The 17,545-nt window shown below is 39.2% G+C and overlaps 1 protein-coding gene across 1 annotated transcript in view; it reads right to left on the reverse strand.

Annotated features, from left to right (window-relative positions):
- Positions 1-15,801, reverse strand: part of LOC139692645 (zwei Ig domain protein zig-8-like) — a 494,186-nt gene extending 478,385 nt beyond the window's left edge. Inside the window, exon 1 of the mRNA XM_071590958.1 lies at positions 12,542-15,801. Coding sequence (XP_071447059.1) covers positions 12,542-12,656 — 115 coding nt within the window. The 5' untranslated portion in view covers positions 12,657-15,801. The remainder of the gene's footprint in view (positions 1-12,541) is intronic.
- Positions 15,802-17,545: the final 1,744 nt, after the last annotated feature.

Raw genomic sequence — 17,545 nt, forward strand, 5'->3', positions numbered from 1 at the left:
CCTTTAACATTCCACCACTCCCAACAATAGTCTTTTTCCCGTTTCATTTTCTCTTACCATTTCTTCCATATCTTCTTCCCATCCATTTTCCACTACTCGCCAGGTTGTTGTTTCGCCATAGAATCATTTCTGATCCTTATTAAACTCACTTTATCTCTCCCTCCTCACCCCCCTCTCTCTCATAACCCCTCTCTTTCTCCTCACCCTTCCTCTCTGCTGAGCCTTCCTCTCTCCTCCTCCCTTACCCTCCGCCCTTTGCCTTCCTACCTTAATACTTCTCACTTTCTCACCTATATTTTTTGACGCCCAAGAGGGAACTAAAGCCTTATATGTGAATTATATGTACATGATGCCTCTTCTCAGGTGAGAGGAGAGACAACGTTTGGAAACTAGGTAAGGAACGGAATGGCTGAGGAAGTTTTAGAAAACGAGGGTAACGTGTAGATGTTACAGAGAGAGAGCTAAGGAAAAGGGCGTGATAGATGGGCGGTATTATGGAGTCTAAGTACGGTAGGTCGGGGGACGGAGGACAACATATGGACGTTAATGGTCAGGGTGTTTTTTTTAAAGCGAACAATGTGGTAGGTTTTATGAATGAACACCCTGCCATGTGACGCTTCCTCTTCGAGAGTCCTGTATTGAGCTTCTGTAGCTCGTGGCTATTCAAATTTCCCTGGATTATGCGTGCCTACATTTTGCTTATCATATTTTACCTTTTTTACCTCACTTTTTCATATAGGATTCCGTTAATGGCGTGATATTGTGAAGTATTAAAGGACAAATATTCATGAATAATCATAATTAGTTATTTTTCATTACAGCTCTTAGTACCTAGTTGGTAAAATTTGCATGATTAATGCCAAAACTCATTAATATAGACATAATTTAATTAAGATAGCTATAGAGCTATGTAGTTAGTTAGAAAAGGCAAACAAATGACTTTTGTGAGGGTATTTAAAAGATCATTGAAATACTAATTTATTTCCATCCTTCCGGGGGAGATGATGAGTGCCCTTTTATGGATGAATCCAATAATAGGCCAAGTTCCTTACAACCTCTTTCCTCCATTTCAATTTACATCTTATCGCTTCAAACACCTCAAACTGGATGATGTCATTAATTAACGACCCCTAACCGATCCATCATTGGACAAGCTCGACTATCGCCACTAACTGGCTTTGGGAACAGTCGTGATACAGGGATAACTTTTTACGCTAACCACCTGTAATGTAAGCTCTTGATTATCGAAGTTTTGCAAATGCATAGGTGCATGCAACTTTACAGGCGATTGCTCATTTTTTAATCTCTGGAAGACCAATCGGAACGTGATGTCAACCATTTTATGCTACTAATAGTGAGGGGTCAGTCTCCAGTTTAAGGTAATGTTTGGTTGATACCGCTTTCTATCGCATGGGATCAACGGGCGCTGCGATAATTGAATTCAAAATTTAGACGATGATATCGGATATTCGAAATTGTTTCCAGCACTTTGGTGATGTATTTTTCTCGTTTATCTTCAATAGCCGATTGAGAATTGAAAAAGTAGAAAGGAGCTGTTGTTAACCTTTCTAGTACCAAAGAGATACGTCCAAATAAATAAACTAATTATTAACCGAAATAGATTATGGGCCCTTTCTCTGTTAAACTGTTTAGCAATCCATTAGATTATCAAGCACTATTTATTTCTCTCTCTTGAAAGTGTGTTACGATTCGAATTATATATTTATCACCACGAGTGACCGATGCAATATTTTAAAATATCTAACTATAATTACCGAAGTATGAATGTAAATGAAAGAATGCTATTGATTGATTCAGGAATTAAACGTTGCCCAATTTCTGCTATGAACTATTTCAAAATGACGCTTAGTTAGACATTTGTAATAACCCCTACATTAAAAAAAAGTATTTAATTCCACACACTATACATTACGCCGTTCAACATAACTGTATATAAATTCCACACACTATACATCTCCCATCACGCCGTTCAAGATAACTGTATATATCCTTTCCCTACCCAGCTTCGTTTACCCAACATTCTCTCCTCTATCGGAGCCATCAAAATTCCACCGCCTCTAGAAATGTCCTGCATGGCTTTTCTTACCTCATTTGAATTCTTCTCATTTGAATGACTGTCTCCTATCCTACCATGCTCAATACTTGGCTCAATTTCCTGAATACCTGTTTTCCATTTAAATATTTCTATTTTTCTATCTTCCTACATATTGAAAGGTTCCAATTGATATTTATCCTCTTTCGTCAACCACCAAATATCTGAACCTCATCGATTAACGGTGCATACACACATAATAAAAAGAGACGTTTCAGGCGTGATATGGTGGAATATCATGATTAATTAAAAATAGCAATTTTCCACAAAAATAAAATTTAATGCGACCGGTTTCAATGTTACTACATCATCATCAGGTGATCACCTGATGATGATGTAGTAACATTGAAACCGGTCGCATTAAATTTTATTTTTGTGGAAAATTGCTATTTTTAATTAATACACACATAAGTTGACTCCAATATTTTCTTCACATAATAACATACATCTCAGGAGGGGCCTATTAGTTAAACCGTAACTATCCAAAATATGTTTATCAATACTTTTTTTATGACCACTTACGTAAAATATACTGTCAAGAAAGCTGAATTATTCCCAATAGTATTGGCAAGGCTCTTCAGCTTAAATGTCTTCCTAATGCATTCTTATTTCTTGAGAACTTTTTTACCTTTGTTTTCTAATTTTTTAGTATTATGCCCACTAGTTCGGCGATGTGCTTAACAATGATTGCAATTCTTCATGTAATAACAAGATATCGTAAAAAAATCATCGAATTTCTTCTTTTCCTGTCTCATCAAATTAGAAACTTGTGAAAAACTGAACCTTAATTCAATAGTTTATTACTATTTTTTTAACGTTTCGGGTCTGATACCATAAAATAACTATTTTTTTTAACGTTTCCATTTCGCTAATGCTCCATCTATGAAGCTTTATTAATTTGATCTCAAATTATCACAGTCCGAGAGCATTCCCGCCATCAAAAAAACTTAACAAACGTCGTTCCTTTTTGTGCAATAAGCACAGCACAGACTTGGCTTTTAATTTGAGCGACTCAGGTTAATGGGGACCAAAGGTTTTTTCTTCTTATTTAACATGTGGAAATTTCAACAAGAGAATCAATAGGGTTGATTATGAAAGTATAAGATGTGAGATGACATCGATTTTCGGAATTCAAGGAATTAAGCCATGCATGCGATGCTATTTGGAAATACTTCCTTGATGAGACCATTTGAGAAAATAGAAAACTCAATACCAATAAAATTTAAAAGAGTAAATGAAGAAGCTCGATGGCATAACACTCAAAGGCAGAGGTATTTAAAGGCGCCAAAGGGTGTGCCACACATAAAATTTAAAATTCCAGTAGAGATTTTCCTATTAGTGACCCTACTACGCCATTAAAAATTACGAAAAGTCAAAGTGCTTGGCGGAAGTAGTCCTTCAAAAGCGCTGGCTGATTTCAATAGTAATATTTCAGAAGACTCATTGAACAAAAACCCCATATCTTACTGGCCATAGATGAGAAACGTTCAAAGAATTATGCCGTCAGTCACCTTACTAAAAGATGGGAAAGGACAAAAAAATAATATATCACCCATCGATAGTCAGGATTTATCGATAAGACATCAGAATGGATCGGAAATGGTAAATCGTACGAGAAACAACTAGCTCTCATCGTCCACGACGTTTTGAGGGCTGGAAAAATGACACTAATGTTGATGCGATAGTTTTAGAATTTAAAAAAATCTTTCGGCAAGGTGTCTCATGAGATACTAATTACAAAGTTAAAAAGCTTTGCGTTTTACCATTAAGTTATATGATAAATTAGACAACTCTTAAATAGTCGAGCACATTTGGTTGTTATTAATAGGACGGTTGGTAAGTAGTGGTTAGTACTTGTTGCAGTTAGTTGAGGTGACTTAAGGTTTCCCAGAGAGTGGCGCCACAGGCCCACTTTTATTCATGTTATACATCAACGACTTAGCTTGCAGAATCAAGAGTAAGATTCGCCTATTTCCTGACGACGCAGTTAGTGTTTAGAGATATTGATAGCCAGTCCGAAAGAGGTACGTCGACTTTTGACCTTGCGGCATGGTGCAAGGTATGGCAATTAGAATTAAATCTTTAAAAAATTTTTGTTTTGGACTACTGGAAACAAAACTGCTTCCCCCAAACTGCTAACAGCATTCATATTAGCCGGATAAAGAAGTTAGAATCTATAAATTATCTAGGCATCAATCGAACCCATGTTCTACGCGTATGAAGAGGTAAACATATGAGACAGATATGGAGAAAAGCTAACCGACAATTAGGATTCGTCGAGAGGTGTTTGAGGAAATTAGATGAGAGAGAGAAAGAACGATGGTACTTCTCTCACGGTCGCCCTCATCTGGAGTATGCAGTCAATAACTGGGATACTAACGAGGATGGTTTAGTTAAAGAATTAGATAGTGAGCAGCGTAGGGCAGCGAACTAGGTCAAAAGAGTTTATGACACAGATAGCAATGTCACAAAATTTCTGAAAGATTTAGAGTGGGATCCTCTCAAAAAAAGAGGATTAATTTTTAAGCAGACTCGTCTAGATATATTTGAGACCAAAAAATTTTCAAAAGACGTTTATCATATTTTAAAAATCACAAATTATTATGGAAGACATGATCATTTATTAAAGATTAGAGAGACTGTAGATGGCTTAAGGTTCAGATGTTTTTCCCGAAAACAATTAAAGACAGTAATAGCTGATAAAAAAGCAATTAAGGATTAAATTGAACTATCATTACGTATACATATGTACGAAGGTATGCATGTGTATGTGTGTATTTCCATATTTTAGTGTGGGAATATGCACGAGTATGTTTCCAGAAGTACGCGTCTGTCTACGTATACGCACGCTTGTATACATATCTTTAAGGTTTATGAGGCTACACTTTACAACAAAAAAACATATCACTCTTGCTGTATGATTTTACGAGAAATGGTGGTGGTACTATGTGCAATCCTCTTCAATCTGCTTCGTAGTTCATTGCCAAATATTTTTTCCTTCAGTTGTACACATTGCATTGAGCGTAACTTTGTCTGTTCATGTGCTGTGAACGTCTGATATGAATACAGCCACTGCCAAAAACCGTTTTTGGTGGCTTCCAGGGTATTATGTAGATGCAGAGTAAACCGATATATTTGGTACTTCTTTTTCCGGATACTTAACGGTTACCACACACTAAACGTTTTCAAATGAATCCTCGCCCTTAAAAATAGTAAAACTTAAGTATATTCCAGACGTAGAAACCAATAATCAGTAATCCCGTGAGGAATCCAAAGTAAATCCGTTCTTGCGTAAGGATTAGGCTAAGGATATTTTGATACCAGTCGTCGTCGCTAATTTGTGCCTTCAAAGGCGTTGATAAGTTCTCTAGGCAAAAACAATCCGGCCGCAGCGCGGGCTGTGGGGGCATTATTCCCCCGCCGGCCATCAGCCGCTCTATCCCAAGGACGCACACCCACCGAACTCATCCCGCAGTCCTATCCCGTTTCCACCATCGCAATCGGCCTCCAGATTCCATTTGCTGCGAAGGATCGCGATAGGAGCCCTCATCAGCCGCTCCCTGGTCCCCTCAAAACCCGCACCGGCCGCAAAACCCACCCGGCCGTCCCAATCCAAACGACCTCCCGCGTTAACACAACGTCCTTGGCACCCTTAACAGCGTTTAACGCTAACGACTGAAGGAGATGACCCCCTCCAGAGAAGTAGAGGGAGTGCGGAAAGCGAAGCGCCTAAAGCCCACGCACGGGCATTCAGAGGCATCATTTCCCCTCCTGAATCTCTTTTTCCCCCGGGCCGTCCCTAACCCCCTCCCACTCTCCGCCCCGGATTGTCAGCCCCCTCTCTCGCCACCGACCGCGCGTTGGTCAACGGCTGATGGAGTGGAGAGTGGGCAAGGGTTGGCCAGTGTTTCATGCAACCGCTCACCCCGCCCCATTCATCCCGACGCTCGCCGTCGGGAAACGGACGTGACGTCGCCCTCGTGGGTAAGATCTGTTACAATAGACCGTCCGCAGTGCGCGCGGTGTGTTTAGAGACCCAAGGGAATCGTCAAGTGGGCGAGGGGATGAGGCTGGAGGGATGGGCGGCAGTGGGGTTTCGTATGGCCAGGGGTGGATTGGTGGGGAAGGTGGTTGGAAGTGGGTGGTGGCGGTGGGGAAAGTGGGGGCGGAGGCGAGGGAGGAGTAGGGAAGGTTGGTGCACCGGAGTTGTCAACGCGCGCACTCTGTGGGCGACTGAGGGAAACTACTCCTGCACAGTGTGTCGCGCGCACACAAAAGAGAGATAGCAAAAAACTCACACGTATTCATTTCATGCCAATCTTCCGGATGAACCCCTGGGAGTGCAGGCCGCCATTGTCGCACTGGGAGGGTCCATGGGATGGCAACGCGCTTGCGCTCGCGTGACTGTTGAGTATGTGTAGGTTTACGCGCGCGCGTGTGACTGTTTGGGTGGGAGGGTTATGTACGGACGGGAGGGGGTATATAGTTTTCCGGAGATAAGCGGATGTGATATGTGCCCCGTCATGAAGATAATGTCATGCTGTGGGTTTTGCTTTTTGATTCCCGCGTCTGCCAGGGGTTGAATGGAATAAATCGACTCGCTTCGAGCTAGTTCAAGTGCGTACACGGAAATATTGAAGTAAAAGGCATCCCTCTGCACCTGCGGTTGTGCACACATCCTTTCCCATTTGATTTACTCCTAAGAAAAGGATTTAAAGGGTTTTTGATACACACAAGTATTGTGTGTAGCAAACACCCTACATACATACATTATCTAACTCATACACCTGTTTAAAATGTGGCCAAAAACGACAAAAGGGCGCCTCTGTTTTACGTTTCCATTATTATATTTAAATGGAGCCAATTTGTTGTAATACAGGTACCATACTCATATTACAATGAGTTTTCTCCATAGAACGTCAGCTGATATACTGACCCCCAGGTGTAAACATTATTCTGAACACCATTGCGATTTTTCATGATGGCATAACAGAAATAATCTGGTTATTTTTCTTGCAAACGCATTCAATAGCTGTCACTTTAGTTTTGATGCTGATCAGCATTATTTGGTCACCTCATTTTTGTAGAAAATAACCTTGTTTTTATCCGACCATCATACCGAATTACCAGAAAGATATGAGAAAACAAACAATGGTAAAAATGGCATTTATTTTACATAATTCTATGTAATAACTTCTTATCATATTAAATATACACCACTATTTCATTTCCCAACATTGGATAAGACTTGATACGATTCACATAAAATTTATACCAATCCAAACTATAGTCTAAATCACGAGAGACACGCAGAACATCACCATTCCTTAGAAACTATATATACGAGTGGAAATATACATATATATATATATATATATATATATATATATATATATATATATATATATATATATATATGTATATATATATATATATACATACGATAACCATAAACACAGTAATCAACCCGAAGGTCGGATTGATAGGTGATGGTGGAGTTTACCCAGTACTAAGCCCGGATACTCCCAAAAATCGTTTATTTCACATTACCTCATCTAGTTTGGCTAAACTTCAGTATTTGGTGCATCTAAATATATCATTAAGCGCCGTTTTCAGTAAATATAAATTTTAATAGATTCGATATTTGCGTTTTTTTATTTGAACCACTAATCGTTCACAAGCTAAAATATTTATATTTTTATACAAAAGTTTCAAATACATGGATGTAAAAGATTTATTTTATATATCTGATAAAAATGACGCAAGACATTAACGGAGAAAATATTTATTGATATTTCCTCGATTCTATGATATAAAGAGTGATTTATAATTGTAAAATAAATACTAATTACTTATAATACTAAATTAGGTAGAGTTCACCCAATATTAATCCCTATACGGCATGTGAAATTTACCCATTAGGGTAGGGGGGCAGGTCCTTTCCCTGTTCCGGCTATGGTCTCCAAGGAAGATGTGGTTCCCGAAAAATCACAAATCTTGGGTGAGGGTGCCCAGAATCGAACCCGGGACCTCAGTTGTCCAACGCTATACCCCTTGGACTACTGGACTACCACGACTAAATTATAATGAATTGTCTATAAATGTTATGATTATAAGTATTAAAAATGTAGAAGATTTATCTGAATTTTAAAAGAACGGTTATTATAAGCAAAAAAAATTCTGTAATGAGGATAACACAAGATTCCTGAATTTTTCCATTATTTATTTTATCAAGTGAATTAAATTCTACGATCTGTGCATACCAATTTAGACAGTAACTTCTTCTCAAAAATAACCTAATGATATAAGTATTAAACTATATCTACTATTAATAACTTACTGTTTATACACTTGTATGTAAAAGTAATCATTTGGTAATACAACTACTCCTACCGGAATTTCAAACTGACTACCAATATATAGTATTAGATGAGAATCGTGAAAGATAGTAAAATTTTAATAATTTTTCTCTTTCCAAGGGAGACATTAATGATTTTTTTTACAGAAACAATGGGACATATTGAAAACTATAAAAATATAAAATATAGTTTAACTGGAATCGCACCATAATTCCAACATTAACTGGAAATTCCGTGATTACAGTTTTGCTCTTTTAATCAATACTTAATCAATTACGAATGGTACATTAATTTTTAATTAATTATAAATTGTGGATTCATGTAAAGAACACCTTAATAATTTGAAGATTATATTGATTTCTTACGGATTACGAATAGCCCATAAATAATAAATCAATCGAAATCGAGTATTAACACGAGGAAATTCCATATTTTTTTAAATAGAGTTTTAATATATTACTCCTTAAGTATACCCAGCATTCTTCGCAGTAATGATCGTTCGTAGACGTATTTGCTGAATGGCATCATTTTTGTGTGTTTTCTGCTTGATTGATTTAATTATATGCCTAATTATGCAGAAGCACTAAAGTATTCATCATTTTGAATTGATAAAGTTGGTTAATAACATTATTTCGGTTTACTCCAAAAACTCCATTCTAAATCAAAATTATTTTATTGAAAGCGTATATTGAAAATACTTTACATAAACATAAATTTAGAATATAAATCTACTAAAATATGAAATATAATATCTAAAAATATGCAAATATATTATTGTGCGAGTTTTACTTCATTTATGAATTCTACTAAATATCAACATTATTTTTCATAAGGAAAAAAATAAATAGACCAATGGAGGCTTAGAAATGGGGGAGTGTTAAGTTTGTGTTTACCTAAAACATATTTAAACAGAAGAGAAGAAACGATAATAATAATATGGTTACGAATGATTATTGGATAACTAGAGAGAATTCACAGAAAACGCAGTATTTGGAAAGGATTGGGTGCGTTTCTTTAAATGGAAATTTGCGATGGAAAAGATTAAATGATTAATGTCAAAACCTGTCTTATCATCTCTATAAGTTCTATTAGACACAATGGCTAAAGTTCTCTTGTTAACAGCATTCCATTTCTTCACTTAGCACACGAGTTACCACAATCCACGCACGAGACCGTTGATAGTATCCCTGATACAATCCTCGCAAGGGTTTCTTGAAATGAATTGCATCCTGCCTGGTGTTTCAAATAAAATGAGCAAACTGGGACCGCACTGGAAAAAGAAATCATGCCATGGAGACCAACGAGCCACCCCCTTTTCCCGTCTCTCTCGGCCGAGCAGGAGTGACTGAGAATCGGGTCTTCGAAGCACAGCTCGGTCCCCTCCGTGATACCGAATTCCACCAGCCTCTCCCCCGACAAAATATTTCTCCCAAAATTCATTTTAGCTTGGAAATTTTTAGTTCCCGACCAACTCTGGAGAGAACTAAAACATTTGCGTGGCCCTGGAAAAGGGTAGGCCGCGGGAGAAGGGAATGTGAAAGCTCTCGAGTGCTATTGAAAGCGATAAAAAAATGGCTTGTGGATTTACATAGAAATGAATTTCGAAAATTAATCGCGTTTGGGTAGAGGAACCAAATGTACTGATTACTTTGCGACGCAAAATATGGCACTTCTGAAGGCAAACTACATTGACCGCAAAACCATTAATTCTAATGTACGTTTCGATCTCGGTACGGTAGAAATTACCAGTCATTGTGTTACTCATATGCGACGAAGAAGACATCGTTAAGCACATAAAACTACTTCGCCTTAAAAAGGTATCAATTGATTGACAGCAGCTGTAACGAACATAGTCATAATGGGGCATCGCTACTGAAAGGAGGTTCTTTGCAAATTCAGAGTCGAATATGCATTTATGATATAATATAACGTTTATTTACTTACAAATTTCATTGAATTTATTACAAAATTTCACCCGTTGTACTTCCGAAACAAAACTTCCTCCGATGTACTTGAGAAACGTAGTTTTCAGAATCACCACGCCCAAGAAATCGCTGTTAAAATTCTGCTTTGCTTAATTTTGGTTGATTTTGTAAAAAAGTTGACTGTAAATCTCAATAAAAACACTTTTTCTCTTGCCTCTGCTATTTGAAAATGTTAAAAGAAATTTCCGTGTTTTTTGTACTTCATCTCAACATCTGACTAAACCCTGAAATTTGGATTCCCCTGGATCAGAAATAATGCCATCAATAATTATCGTTTACATAAAATAAAACCCGAATTCGGTAAAACCAAGGATGCAAGAGGTTAGATGAAGTGGTCTTATTACGCTTTGTCGTTTCAACTTGAAACTCAGATTTAGGAATAAATTTCCTAATGGAGTTGAAATGCTAGCTCTTCGTAACGGATACAGGAAGAGAGTAATTAGAACTTCTATTCTTAATGAGGGCAATGTTTTGAACTGCTTACTTCCGTATACTCAATTTTACAGCCTAGAGTAATTAAAACTCCATTATCAATGGAAAGATGGACACAAAGAATAGAATTTCATCATCGTTTTAAAAGTGACCATTAAAATGTAACACTGAACATCAGAAACTTTGGAAGATTAGCATACTTAAATGATGATATATAATAAAGAAAGAGAATAATTAATATTTGATAGATGGTGATAAAATAGCAGCTAAATCAGAGAAATATCAAATATGAATATCGATACTTGATCATTTTCGAAATAAAATAATTCGTCATCAACTAACTTTGAGTTAATACGTACTACTGGTATCTTCTTCCACCATGGAATCTTAATAAACTGAGAACTTAAATTTTAATATATCAGCCGTAACTTTGTAGCACAGTATATGCCATTCACTGAAAGGTTAATTATATTTTCCTTCTTACAATATTGCTATCAAAATCTGCCAATGATCTACCAAGAGGGAAAACGAAATTCGGTAAAATAAATGCAATAAAAAATTGAGTAAGACACAAAAAATAACTGTAATGGCTTTTTATGATCACAATTTGCCAAAACACGGTAGTTATAATATAAATAATTCCATTCTATTTGCATGAAAAAGTTTTTATTACGTTATCTTTTCTGCGATCCTTCAAGTTTGGCTCCAGTTAAAAAAGCCGTACTTCTAAATTCACTCATTGATCTTTCAGTTTTAGTAACAGATTACGCGGCGTAAAACGTTTCCTTTTAATAATTTAGCCCCCGTCCAACATATTAAAGCGTAGAATTTAACCTCAAAAAGATGGAGAAGTCTCAAAGTATTTAAAAATTTTTCTTTACTGGAGCAAAGGCTACTTTATGTCCTTACAATGAGAGTAATATTGCTGTCTGAAAATATTAAGGTAGACTTATATGAGTCATTTCTGCATTTAATATTAAACATATATTTAAATAGCACTACTATAATGATAACTGCGTAATAGCTATCGAGAACTGTCGACTTATTCATAAGTTAAATTTGACATTACCATAAATAAACACAGCCATCAACTTGATGGTCGGTTTGGCGGATGATGCTGGAGTTCACTCAATACTAAGTCTAACGGCGTGTGAAATTCACTCATAAAGATATGGGAGGTCATTTCTTTTCCCTTTGCCACGCATTACATTTGACAAGTGAAATATAAATGTGATTATTCCTCATGTACCATCATGAAGTGTGTTAGTATTTTCATTAGTGATCCGTAGCAACTAAAATTAATTTTGTAAAGATATCTATAGTATTTGGGATTTACCGATACATTAAATTTAGATTTTGATTGATTCTTTTTAATCCCATTAGTAAAAATGATACTTATATTGGAACATTATTGACTTTTCATTACGACTCTATAATTAGTAGAAACACATTTTGGGATGATTGGAGGTATTATTCACCCTCAAATTTCGGTATACCCGAAGGTATACCGAAATTTTACTCAAAGAAACATATTCCTGGAACATACGAAATTATTGACGATTGTAAGGTACGGTATGCTACTAAAAGCTCATCAAATATTTTCTAAAATGATTAAAACGGTTAAATAAAGGAAACTTGCTAAGTATTCCTACCTGTTGAGATGATTAGGGTGAGCATCACCAGAGGCGCCAGGAGCCTTCGAACGTTCGCCATCGCTGGAGCCTTTTGATGTTTCCTTCTGAGGGGACGGTCGCTGAACACGTTCATCTGCCCCCCTTTCTTATCTACTTTTGTATCAGTTCAGAGATGTTCCAAAGGGCGTCACACTGCACTACACTTTGAAGAACCAAAGAAGCAATTTCACGCCTCTAAATTTATGTCGATCACTAATCAACACCTGAAGAAAATTGCAGCAGCGGAGTTTTTGCACTGTAAATGTTCCACTCTTTTATGCAAGCTTTTGCCTTTATCCAAGGTAAAAAAATGGTATGCCGGCCTATGTATTATATTTAATGACTATGTCCGTAGTTTTCACAAAAACACATTAAGTTTTTTCAAGAGCAAGAGTTAACAGTGGCTTATAACGATGTAGAAAAGTTTCTTTGTGTTTTAGCTCTAACGAATCAATTTCTTTCGGTAATGTTGAATTAAAAATCGAAGACGACCACAAAAGCGCAATGAATCATCAATGGGACGGCAAATACATGATTTAATTACTGAGCGACAGAGAATAATGCTAAAAATATTTTAATCTCTAAAAAATTGACAAAATATATTTTTATTAGAAGTTTCCTCTAAAGCCCGTAGCAGTCTGAAATATTAACGAGGACCAACAAAATTTTTTATATTTCAACTCCCTTCAATAGAGGGGGGGGGGCAAGAGTGATTGATCTCCTGCAAAACTTTTTAAATGCTTTCTCTTGAATCCCTTAGTTATTTAAATTTTAATGCGTGTGAGCGTAAAATATACGTTGAAAATTATAAACATGCATGGAGAATAATATGCATTTAGTAGCCACTCTTTTGACAGCAATTCTGAGCGTTGATTACCACTTTAATGATCACACGAGAAGTGTATTAGCTTAAAAAAATCTTTTGCTTGCAAACCGTTGATTATTAACTAAAACATCACCGTTTAAAACAAATTTTTATCACGATCTACTAAATTCCCGAAAAAACTGCTTAAGCAAGGCGATACAATTGCGAAGTTTTTTTGCACGCACTTCGATTTTTTCAAAATTATAAACAATTAACACGTCACTATCCGCAGAATTGTCCCTTGATGAAATCACATACGAGAGAGTTTTTTCACCATAGAATAAAATTAATTCTTTTCGAAACTGAATTGGTTTGCTCTCGTTCAGCTCCAACTAACATGCCAACGTATTGGCGAGTCTCAGAATAGCTCATCTGCCGAAAGGATTGACTAGCAGCCACTTAGGGACTTACTGGTTCACACAGTGTTAAGGAGGGTGTTAGGAAAGTATGGAAAATACACAGCTTGGATCAGATCTCACGGCCCAATCGGTGGCTCTCTAAAGGGGTACTGGCCGTCACAAAGACGAACGTGCCCTGCTGGAGTCGTCGCCGAGGCGGGAAGGTGGTGCGGGTGACGGCGGACGCTGTCCCGCCCTTCTCCGGGTCATTGTCTCTGCGGTGACCCTCCTCCCACGGCATGCTCCCCGCTCTAGGGAGACAAATATATGAATCCACTCCCAATATCTCCCTCCCTTCCGGTCAATTACATATGCATACGGTAATTACCAAGCTCCCTGGAGTGTGCGAGATCACTTCACCTCTTTTCCGATTGATTCTCAATACACCTCCAATTATTCACCCTCGAGAGCTCCCTTAGGACGAACGGGGGGGAAATGAATGATTAAAGAGATGGACGCGATTTTTATCACACACATGGGGGCGACAAGTTATACTTCGCTGAGACAAATTCTGAAACCGGGATTCGGTAAGGACAGATATTTTCTCTCCTCTCAGCTATTTCTGACGTCCCGAGAATGTCAGCGTTTTCCGGTTATTTTCATGCGCTATTAAACCTCTTTGCGGTAGTCTATACAGAGAAGTCCGTCCATAGCATATCTTTCATGGAATACGCAGAGGGGGAAAACGTCACCAGGAGTTCGTTTGCATCCCAGCGGAATGGGGTGATGAGTGGGAGAGAAAAATAAAACCTCGTTCGGCACTCTTCAGAAGTCCATCGAATCTTCGTCGTCGGCACTCACTCTCATTCCCAGCGGATATTTACAATGAGAAAGAGGAGGGGTCCAAGGGTTCCTGAGGACTGTTATGGAGGGGTGACTCCCCCGGGAATTCACACTCCTCGCGGAAACGACGGGGTGCGAGATAGAAGGTTAGTGAGGTGGTGAGGGAAGAGGAGGGGAGGTATGAGGAGGCTGGTCGTCGTACAAGGACCACCAACTCAGAATCCTTGGGACCACCGGTCATTTCACATCCGCCGGCTCGACGGTGAGTCGAAACTTCGCCGGATCCCCTCGTCCGGTCATTGTACTTTCAGGGCGGCACTTGATTCGGGGGAGGCGGGAAGACGGGGGGGGGGAAATCCTGCAGGGGCAATTGCTTCGCCTTCGGGGTGTGGCGGTGGCGATGAATACGAGAGGAAGGGCGAGCTCGATCGTGAAGCTCCCTACGAGATCGTAAAGTCAAACGGGTCTTCTCTCCTGCAAACTACGTCCCAACACAGGGGGCGCACCAGGCGTGCGAGTAGGCGAGGCCACGATGTGGAACATGAGGTTGACCCCCGCTTTCAACGAATTAATTCCCGACACTGGTGCGGGGTCTTAACATCCTTTGGCACGATTTAGATCTAAGGACGTGTTTTCTCTCTCTCTATCTTCCTCCAGATGTAATCCTAACGAAGGAATCTGAAAGGAGGCCGGGGCATGCGGTGGTTGCGGCGGGGACGTTTGGATCACAATCTTCGCTGGGAGCCGGGCAAACGGCTGGAGATCCTCTTGCGGAGAGGCCTCGGCGAAGTTTGGTGCCGTCCGGTGGTCCACGAAAAGAGTAACGATTTGGCCCGCTCCGTATCACACACTACCGTTCACATCCCTCCCTCCGGGCGATGCGTTCTCGGCACGCGTTCCGGGACTGCTCATCTAAAGGACCATCGGCGGGGAAGACGACTGGGAATCAAAAAAATTTTCCGAAGCACACAAACGTGGAGAACTTCCTTATCACTCTCCAATTCCACAGTGATTAGGGAAATAAAAAAGGGTCCAGTGAGAATGAGTCAGCAGTTGGTAGGTATCCTTCATTCCCTTTCTTCTAAGGGAAGAGCAAAGGCTTTGTTAGTTTATCTCGAACAACAAAGAAGAGGAGGTCCTCTGCGTCTCTCTCTCTCCCTCTTTCTCTCGTGGACGTCACCCTCGTCGTTGCCTCCGGGGTCTCCCCACGTCGATTCGCTACGGCGGACTCTCTCACACTGCGCAGCGCCGAACTACGCCGGCGTGTCGAGGAGGGCGGCGGGGGAGGAGGGGGCGGCGGCGACCGGCGGAGGGATAAAGGGGGGGAGGGAGGGAGAATAGAGGAGGAGACCTCCCCGAGAGTTGGCTGGAGGGGAAGAGAGGAGGATGGGGAGGAGTATGTGAGAGGGAGCGGAAAGGGGTGTGGGCGGATGGGATGGGGCGAGGAAAGGAGGAAGGGTAAGGGTTTTCGGAGGTTGGGGTATCGGAGTAAATATCTGGGGATGAATAAAAGGAAGACCTCGCCACCTTTTGCGATTGGTATGTAGATTTCTTGCTTTTTTCCGCGATGATTCTTTTTTTTTGTTTCAGGGGGTATTCGAAGGTTCCCAGACATTGTCAAGAACAAAGGGGGAAAGGGAAGCAATTGTGAGGATGGAGCAGAGGCTGGGGCAGAAAAAAAGTTTTTGGTAGGTCGGGAAAGGGCATGGATGGTTAAGGTCGTAGGTTTAATGGCGGGCGATCAGAGAATGAAGAACTAAAATATTGCACGATTAATAGAACCTATCCTCCCACTATGCCCAGCATGCGTACTGAGTAAACCAACCAGGTCAGCTCTTCCGCCCCTCAGTCAGGCTGCCCTTCAGGCTGCCCTTTGGTCTTTTCCAGCCAGCATGCGCTACGCTATGCTAAACGGTTAAATGCGTGCCTTGTGTGTTTGCCGCAGATAAGGGATGTGTGTTCACTTTTATTTCTGTGGGCTTGTTCTGACCTCGCAATTCCTTCGCCGCGTCCGATACGATTTCAAAGAATTTTATGACCACGGGATCCCGAAAATAGGTCAAATACGCATGGCATTGAGAATATAGCGTTGGTTTCTCACCCTCTTTTCAAAATACTATAGAGAGAAGTGAAATATATTGGATTCGGAAAAATATATCTCATAAGATGGAATAGTAAAGGTACATCTGAGGATATTGGACATTTGTTTCGCTCTAATATTTATATTCTGAATTTAAACCGAGTAAATGAGACTCTCCTACAAAGATGGAAAGAAGTAGATGGCTTATTACACCATGTTTTTGAAGCTACCTATCTACTAATCTATTTATTAACTACTGATGTTGTAAAATCTGTTCGATAAAACTAATCGCATATTTTTTCTCGATATTATTACCAAATGGCATTATTCACTGTCTTGGTTAAGTGGCAAAAGTTAGACTAAGCTACTTTACTTATACTGAGGTAAAATCCTTTTCCCTCCTCCAGCATATTGAGGTATATTATTTTCCTACACTACTGGTACTCTCTACGACCTTAGCTCTCCTCCTGAAAAATATTTTAATGTCTTTTATATGCAATTATGGACTTTGAAAATTAATAGAACATCATTGTTATCAACCATTAGATTACATTTTTACTAAAAATCCTAAACATTAATTGACGGTTCTCCAAATACAGTCATTGTATTTTATCGAAAATTTATTGCTTGCCTCATTAGGGATATCTCGAACACCACAAAAACTCAATGTGGAAATAATTGATTAAACATGCAAGCCATGGGCACGTGGTCCCTACTCGGGGAGAGTGGGATAACTTTGTAATGAGATTTTCGCACAATGCGCTACATGCTCCACCAAATTCGACATATCGCGCATGAAACAATCTGTCAACATCACAACTTTGTATCTGGCGAAAGGACACATTAATTACAAAGGT

Source organism: Hetaerina americana, unplaced genomic scaffold (genome assembly GCF_022747635.1).
Source record: "Hetaerina americana unplaced genomic scaffold, ioHetAmer1.1.p SCAF_1, whole genome shotgun sequence".
Classification (NCBI taxonomy): Eukaryota; Metazoa; Arthropoda; class Insecta; order Odonata; family Calopterygidae; genus Hetaerina; species Hetaerina americana.